Here is a 9,262-nt window from a genome sequence, read left to right as displayed (position 1 = left end):
AATCTTGGGGTGGATTTGTAGAGTCCAGGGGAGGTGCAGAAGTCATATTTCCTCTCAGACCACTGGAATTACAGTATCCTGAAATGGAATTATGGAATTTTTCCCAAGTTGCACAAAACAAACTTCATAAATCTATTGCCCACAGAATATACTGTATACTTGAGCTGTAATTATACTTTACATTGTCATGTCTGGATTTGTTTAAGAACTAAGTTGCATTGCTGGGATTATTGCTTTTTCCTTGTAGACAATGGACATAGTTTTCTGGTTCGGCTTTTGGTCTTTTCTTAGTCTGCTGGTTAGATATAGTTTTGTCTTGCTCAGTCCTCTAAATTTAAAAGTCTTTTAATGTCTTCCAGTTTTGTATTCATTCTCAGTCTGTCCTTTTTAGCCTTTAGCTGTTTAAAAACTGGACTGACCTCAGTCTCGACCCCATCAAACAACTCAGCAATGAAGCTGAACACGAACAAATGCATTTTATCACCATCAGAGATGGACCTCAGTGATGGTCTGAGAATGAATGACAGTAAATATATGTACCAAGATCAAGTGAAATATATGTACCAAGATCTAGTGTTGTAGTTAAGACCGGCTAGACCCAGACCAAGACACTGCCAAGGCTGGAGGGTATCAAGACCAAGACCATGACACACTAAGGCGAGACCAAGTCCAAGACTATGACTGAAAACAGACTAGAGTTAGAATCAACCTGACATATATCAATTGTAGAGCAAAAGGCATTGGTGTAAAGTGTCATGACTAGTTCAGTCAAAATCATGTGATCTTTTCTATTCCATTGTCCTTATGTCTTTCATTTTAAATCACCCAGATTTGTTATAGTTACACGTTAGGCCTATATTTCATGAATGTAACACTCCCTCTAGGCCTGATGGAACATATTATTCTCACCTGTCCTCTTCTATGACCAGTTTATCAGAAATCGTCAAGGGAAAGAGATGGGATCCACGAGGAAGATGTTCATATTAAGCCTGAAACAGTGGAACTTGTTTTTAAAATGGGTGCATCTGACTGGTTGAATTTGAAGAGAGCTCGAAATAAATAATGATACTATTGATACTCATACCCATATATGATACCCAACTGGTCAAGGCAGATGTCCATCCTCCAGGAGTCTGGGTCTGCTCCAGGTTTCTGCTGTTAAAAGGAAGTTTTTCCTTCCACTGTCACCATTCGCCAAGTGTTTGCTCCTGGAGGATTCTGTTGGGTTTCTGTAAATTGGCTTGAGTCTGGTTCATTCCAGCTCTATATTTAAAGTGTCATGAGATAACTTTTGTTATTATTTGGCGCTATATAAATAGATTTTGATTGATTGATTTCATTGACTATTCTGTGATGATGCGGTTTTTTTTTGTACAAATCCCATCGAGACTGCTATGTCCGAGACCAAATGAGTTGAGTCTGTGACAAGACCAAGACCACAAAAAAGGTCTCAAGAACGACATCACTGCCAGGATCAAAGGTTATTTGATAGACTGAAACCAAATGAAGGGATGCTATTATAGCCATATGACCAAATTACCAAATATGGCTCTTCATAGCTTTGGCCACATATTTCTGGGAGTTTACTCCTATTTTCTACAACATCCATGGTTCTTTTGAGATTTCTCAAGAACCTCTACAGCATTCTAAAGTCTGGCTAATGCCCATGAAGAACCCCTAAAACCTCTTCAAGAACATTGCAGTCTTCTTTGTGGTCTATGAAAGCATCTTAAGGATCCCTGCATCCTCAAAGACCCTGCTGGGATCATCTCAAAAGTCCACAAAAAGACAAAGCTGTTACTTGCATTTGAAGGTTCTATTGAACTCTACAACCATGACATTTTCCACAAAGCTGCTGAAAACCCCTTCAGGTGACTCTAAAACTCATCTTCAGAAACCCCTTAAGAAACCTTTTTATGGACTCCTTGAACCTCCTGAAGGGAGTTCAGAATCTAAGTGGTCTTTTTTGGGCTGTAACACAGTAAGACTGTTACACTTGGTAATGATCTTGGTCTCTGGGTAGAAAAGAATCCAGTGTTTCCTGCTGTGGCTCCGCCCCTTCATTAGGTCCCTGAAAGGACTTGGTGGACTGGAAACATCCTCTTTTGTTTCTGCAGAACATGCTACAAAAAACTTCCTCGTAGTGTTTACAGTGCGATGCGGTGCTATATACGATGGGGTCCTGAACTTACTTTGGCCAATTGAATCCATGTGTCACAGTCCAGGAGCTGTGATTCACACTGTCAGTTCCCAGGCTCCACGGTTCTGTTGGCGATTTCCACAACACTGAGCAACAAGGTCACATCTAACCAGCACAACTACTGACCAGCTCCTTTACGTGGTGGATTCTCTGTAATTTACAGGGATTCAACAATGGATTTGTAGACTTCACAAACAATACCGGTGGCGAGTGGAGCCGCAGCACGTAGCCACTGGAGATAAAGCATCAATAGATCAATATGTCACTGCTACAAGAACTGAACTGTGGTTGGAGCTGTGGTTATGTCATACAGTAACTAAAAGAATGCAAACACTCTAAAATAAAACCACACGCCTTGGTTATCTGTGGAATTAACTCCTGTAAACACGGTGATGAAAGTATGGGTTGGATTCAGGACTGGGTGGAGCACCATAGCCCTTAAACCTCAAACACTGATACAAGATGACCTTTAACTTAAGTTGATAAATTTGTAGTAGATTTTATTCGAATGTATTATTTGTATTAGATTGTATTTGAGTAGTTGAAGCATAGAAAAATATATAAATGCAAGTTGGGATATATGGTCTTTTCTTTTTTTTACTTTTCCACTTCTAAGCTTCAAAGGTTCTTTATTGTCACTTGACTAGATGCACAGATCATACAGAGAATTGAGATACTGATTCTATCTCACTAGTATAAGAGTAAACTAAAAAAGCACTCTGAGAGTGCAGACCTCCACCAAGCCAGATCACCCCCTCCCCCGATCACCACCAAGATTTAATCATTTGTTCCTTGTGCCAGTATCAACATTTCCTGAAAATTTCATCAAAATCCATCGATAACTTTTTGAGTTATCTTGCAAACAAACAAACAAACCCTGATGAAAACATAACCTCCACCGTTCCCTGACAGAGGTAATAAGCGATGTAAAGAATAAACTATAGCAGAATATAAAGTGTACATGTCAATCTATTTACAGTAGCAGCAGTAGTTCAATACAGTAATGGTTATTTTTAATTATATTTTAATATTTTATCTTTTTTTAACCAGGAAGTCCCATTGAGATTAGAAACCTCTTCTGCAAGGGAGACCTGAGAAGGTGCATAATGGAACCAAATAGCAGCAGATATGACAATAGTGCCATTTTTATGATGACATGCTCTTAATAGGGAGTAGATCTCAGATTGGTCACTGCATTTATGACAGCTGCTTTCCTCCAAAAATGATCCTGGAAATGGAAATTGGCTGAATTATCTTGCACTTGTAAGTGTATTACAGTAGATAGATAGTAGATCAGTAGATGGTTTTGGTTGTCAGTGTCTGTTTGGGGCTTTATGGGTTAAGACGAGCATTATCAGCTGACTGGAACAGGAGTTTGACACTACATAGATGTTCATAACTGTTGTACTTTTTGCCTCCGCAGTCATCTTTACCATTAGCTACTGGTGTTAATATCACCTTTAAAACTTCTGTAAATGTGGACTCTGAAAGATTAAAAAAAACTGTTAATGTTTTTGGCAGCGAGTAAAAAGACTGTCATTAGAAAATGGTTGAAGTCTGAAGCACCAACAGCTGAAGAATGGATGGATATCATATGGGATATTTACATTCTGGAGAAGCTGACATTTTGTTTTAATGGTCAAAGGGAAGCTTTTTTGACTATTTGGTCAAAATGGACAAACTAAGTAAAACCTGTAATTGTGGTGAATTGAATATATCAGTTATGTGAAAACATTTATATGATACACATTTCTGTTTCGGTTATTGTAAGCATACACACCTGAGTGCGTTTTATCTTGTTGATGAATAAGCAGAGCGAGCCCTCTCCTCCCACCCACTTGTTATATTTGTTCTATGTTCTACTAAAAGACTTGGATTAGCAACTCAATCTTTCGTTCACATTTGAGGTGTGGGCATTGAATTGTACCCAGAAAGGAAGTTTTGTATGATTTGCTTCCCCGAATAAACAAAGAGCAGAGAAAACTTCTCTAAATGAGTTGGTTTATTTTTAAAACCCCTGAGTCTAATCTTATCAGCTGGGGGTTTGATACCAAATTAGACATATATTAGTCTCATTTAAGGCTAATGATACTCATTTTGTCTTCTGTTAAAGTAGTTATACTTTTTTTTCTTATTTTGTTCAGACAAGGTATAGTTTTTGGATGTTACCTGCTTGACAGTTTCGACTGTGACTCCAGTCTTCCTCAGAAGCGTCATTCAACGTGCTGCTGACATGTCATTTATTACCATGTCAGCTCGATGGGCTCTGATTGGTCCGTCAAGCTGATCAGCCTCCCCTGCCCTGGGTGGTCTCTGGAGGAGGGAATCCCAGGTGTGTGACAGGGTGTACGCCCCCTCATCCCGGTTGATGGTGCCACTCGCCCGCTTCCTGATCTCTATTGCCTCCTTGATCCAATGTTTGAGTTTGTCTCAGATATTATAATGGTGCCCTTATCCCAGTCCATGATGTGGTTGTGTCTTCTGCAGTGATCTGTGATGGCTGATTTTAGGTTCTCCTGTTCTGCTTTGTTTTGTTTTTTTTTTTGAGTCCGTGTGAATCGCCCCACTGTCGTCTTTTCGCATTCTTTTTGATGTTCCTTTTCCTTGTGTTGAATGATCGTCCTGTTTCCCTGATGTAGGTTTTGTCACATGATTTGCACGGTACTTCGTAAATGACATTGCATTTTTTTCCCCCAATATTTTTATTGGTATTTAAGTTTTATAATGAAAGCTAAACAAAGTAAATAATAATATAATGAACATGAATCAGAACAACACAAACACTCATACACACACCCATGCACACCACGTAGACCACGTAGATTTTTGTCCGGTGCTATTTCGTCTTCTGGGTGTATGAGTAATTGACGGAGTTTTGTGTGTGGTTTTATAACAGTGTTGATGTGATGTTTTTTCAAGACCTGTTGTATTGGTTCTGTTATCCCCTGGATGTATGGTATGGTTATGAAGTCTTTTTGTTTGGCGTTGGTGTCATTTGTTTTCGTAGACAAAGCTCATATGATGACACATTTACATAAATGCATCATGAAGAATCGTGGCCTGTTACATCAGCAGTGACCGGCTGAGTTTTATCCTGATTCCACAACAGATGGTCCCAGGACGGACCGGTGGGGAGGGGGAGGGAGGGAGGGAGGACCGGGCGAGAGAGGTACACACTGTACAGGGGACTCTCTCTCTCTCTGTCATTCACTCGGTGTGATGGAGGTGAAGACCCGACCTGCCACGGCTTTAATCTTCTTGAGTGTCATAGAGGATAATGAAGCGTTGAGTGGTGTGGACACTTTCGCCGTCAGACCGTCCCCACGTCCAGTCGGGACGTGAACTCTGTCGACAAACTAACGAAGCAAATGCAGAAGAGTGACCAAAACGTCGAGAGTAACGGTCCGAGTTGAAGAACATGGAGGAAGGACGGGGACTGTGTTGATTTGTATTTTTTTCTTTTTGGCCTGAAGAACAAACCTGGAAAAGTTGGGAACATTTACCACTTTTATTGGATTTCAGCAGCTAGGATCGGATACTTCCATTTTTGTCTTTGCAGTCTTTTGCTTTTGTGTCATTGGGTTTACCACGACTGGATCACAGTTTTTGGAGCATTAATAATTCATTTATTTTTTCCGTTTCCATAACCTCTCAAGGAAATCTAAATGTGTGGACTATTTTTGAGTAGGTGACTAGTAGTTTTAGTTGAACTGACTGAAATACTAGAATTCTTTAAAGATGTAACAGGTTTTTTTTTTCACTTTCACCACACAACAGCAGTGAAAACATAAAATTAGCTATAAGTGCCGCAACAGTCATGACTTCATAGGGTTAAACTTCAACAGAAGTGTTTGTGCAAGTGCATTGAGTTGCATTTATTTGAATCAGGCTTATATTAGAGGCAGCTGTTTCATTTCTAATTCCTTTGATTTCATAAGTATTTGGTAAGATTAAACTGCAAATTATTTGATTCTTGCCAAGATAAAAAAAAAAAAAAAAACCTAACAACTTAGGCCTAGATTTAGAAGTGTTAGATAATTTATCTTGTTCTAAGAGGTAATTTCTTATTTTAAATGTTCTCACATCTGTAGACCTGCTTATTTATAGATTTTACAATCTTAATTCAAGAAATCTCAAGTAAAATTCTCTTGCTGTATGGACACATATTTCACTTGTTTTGAGAATCTTTATCCTCAGATTTAGTGTTTTTATCTTTTTAAAAAACACCCCTTTTTTGCAGTGTATATTTAGCAAGAGGTAATATTTTAATTCATCTTGTTCATGTTGCTGAATTATATTGTAAATATGAACACAACCCTTCTTGTGACCTTTGCAGTAGAAATAGAGATGGAGATAATTCTTAAGAGGCTTTTATTTAGAATCGTGTATTGACTCGCTGCGTCCCGTTATAGACTGTTTATAAGAAGTGGTTTGAGCCCCTTCACTGATTCACACTGCTTTATTGAAGCAAGGAGTTTGTGTTTTTGTCATCATTCTTGGCTTTTTGGAGCCATAAGTGATTTTATTAATGTAATATTTTAATTTTCATATTCAGCATCTAGTGGCCGTCAGTGGTATTACACTTTAAAACACTTGAACTTATCCAAACGTACTTCTAGCCTCTTATTGCACTTTTTGGTTAAATCGACTGAAATGTTAGGAGTCTTTCAAGATTTGACAGATTTTCTTTCACTTTCATCTCACAACAATTGTAAAAAAAACAGAATTAGCTATAATTGCTGTAACAGTCGTGACTCCATTGGGTTAAACTTAAACAAAGATGTTTGCACACAGCAATTTAAGTGCAGAGTGTCTTAAGTTACACTGAGAAACTGAAGCCGCCGCCTCCAAGCTCTGGTTACCTGCCTGCTGTCAAAATTGTAGACGTGACACAAACTGCAGCAGTTGCTGCGGGACAAGGTCCAGAGGGATTTTATCAGTTCTGTGGAAATGTTGATGTCGTCTGTTATTGGGCGGGATTAAGGACAGAGGTGAACCAGGTGAGTTATAAAAACAAGGGAGTGAAGGAGCAAGAAAAGACTGTACGACTGAATCCAACAGGAATAATGTAGAGGTGAAGAACTGAGGTGGACGTTCTGGATGAAAGCTGAAGTTTTGACTCTTTGCAGATGATGATGTCACTTAAGTAACAACTGACTTTTAGAAAGAATAATGTGAACTGAACAAACTAAGAGGACAAAGATTCCAACTCTCACCTGGATCACACCGGCATCGATTTCACTTGTTCGGATTTGGATACGATGACACCAACAATCACTTCAGTGGACGTTTTGGCCAAGTGAACTGGACCTGTCCAACGGGGTCATGTACGTCCTGTGTACCCTGGCAGTCCTGACCCTCCACAGCCTCTTCAAGAACAGGAACAACAAGGCTGTGGAGGCTGGCAGGACCTCAGAGGCCGCAAGGAAGGAAGGTCCACCTGAAGATGGAGACCACACCGCAGTCCAGGCCACACCGAAGACTCTGGGACAAGGACACATTTCGGTAAAGGGTGGGGGTCACGGCCGCCCGGTGAGCTTCAGATCAGATGGGAAGCGGAGGCGAGGGGGTGGCACGCGTAATGTACCTGACAGCCGCAAACGAGTACAGGTGAGAATATACAGGGTCTTGAAAGTCTTAAAAAGTATGGAATTTTGCGGTTTTCCAGACCTTGAAAAGTCTAGATTTTTGTGTGAAAGTCTTAAAGTATGGAAAGAAGTTTCTCTCATAGTTGAATTTCAGAGTGTGTTCAAAGGCACATAATCTGTACAATAACAAATACACAAGGAACACATTTAAAAAATAAATAAATAAGAGGAAATCATCTGAAAAAACTTGATATGATGTCACTAACTGGTCAGTACTGGAATGATTCTAGTCAAACTGGTTTGTGTGATATTCACGCACTTTTGGGATTTTCATTTGTTTTGAAAATGTTTCTATCAGCAAAACAGAATTTACTTCGAATCATTCATTCATTGATTCATTCATACACTTATTAAAATGAACTTTTCTGTTACATACAACAGGTACAATCTCAACCAAAAAAGTATGAATGGAAGTATAAAAGCACATAAAGTCAAGGTCTTGGGGAAAAAAATTGCAGTTTTGAAAAAGTCTTACATTTTTATTTTTATAAATTGCAAACACCCTGATTATAGACATTTGTGACGTTGTGAGGTTTGTCTTTTCCGTTGCTTTTCCTGTTCTGGCAGTAGCTTCAACCTGATGGTCCAGGTTTTTAATTTCTGTTCTTTTTAGTTTAATTTTCTGAATGAGTGCTGTTGTTAAAACACTCTAAGAACGACTCTAATATGTTGGCTGTCAGGCTCTGCAGCAGTGACATGGTTGTGTTTTGTTTGTTAGTAATGTGCAGACTGTTACAGCTGAGACTCATAAATGTTAACTCTGCTTTTTCTTGACGCCTGCTCACAAAAGCAGGAAGTAAAGTCGATTTTTCCAGTATTTATGCTACTTTGATCACAGGAGGAAGAAACTACTTCAAACTACAATAAAAATAGAATGTGGAGTCTTTTTAGAGATTAAAAAATAGGATGGAACCAGACAGACATGCATTTTCTCCTCCTGAATGAATGCTGTTGTGAAAATACTCTGCAGCAGTCACCTTGTTTTGTGGTTGTGTTTTGTTTGTTGGTAATTTGCAGACTGTTAAAGCTGAAACTCATGAATGTTAACTCTGCTTTGTAAAACAGCAGTGATCTTTTGAATATAGTGAGACTAAACTGCTTTGGTCCCATATTTCCTCAAATGGTTGCCAAGGCATTTATTTATTTATTTGCATTGAATTGTATTTATGTGAATCAGGGTTTTATTAGAGGCACCTATTTATTGCCAATTCCCTTTATTTCATAAGTCTATTTGGTCATATTTTAGCTTGAGGTCTTGTTTGAATTCATCCCGTTCATGGTGCTGAATTATGTTATAAACGTGAACTCAACATTTCTTGTAACATTTCACTGAAAACATAGGTGGAAATAATTTTCGGGAGGCTTTGAAAAGCACTTCGGGCACCATGAAATTGTGGAAAAGCTTTATACAAGT

General features: G+C 38.9%; 1 protein-coding gene across 7 annotated transcripts in view; it reads left to right on the top strand.

The window, feature by feature from the left end:
• The first annotated feature begins 6,404 nt into the window (after nt 1–6,404).
• The window catches only part of kifc3 (kinesin family member C3), a 67,595-nt gene continuing 64,737 nt past the window's right edge, over nt 6,405–9,262 (top strand). For 3 of the 7 annotated variants that reach the window (XM_030161490.1, XM_030161489.1, XM_030161488.1), the window contains exon 1: nt 6,405–7,810. In XM_030161490.1, coding sequence (XP_030017350.1) covers nt 7,526–7,810 — 285 coding nt within the window. In that variant the 5' untranslated portion in view covers nt 6,405–7,525. The remainder of the gene's footprint in view (nt 7,811–9,262) is intronic. The other 4 variants (XM_030161493.1, XM_030161492.1, XM_030161494.1 and 1 more) reach the window with 3 other exon arrangements.

Source organism: Sphaeramia orbicularis, chromosome 3 (genome assembly GCF_902148855.1).
Source record: "Sphaeramia orbicularis chromosome 3, fSphaOr1.1, whole genome shotgun sequence".
NCBI classification, from domain to species: Eukaryota; Metazoa; Chordata; class Actinopteri; order Kurtiformes; family Apogonidae; genus Sphaeramia; species Sphaeramia orbicularis.
The sequence above is the reverse complement of the archived record's forward strand: the minus strand, read 5'-3'. Positions and strand labels throughout refer to the sequence as shown.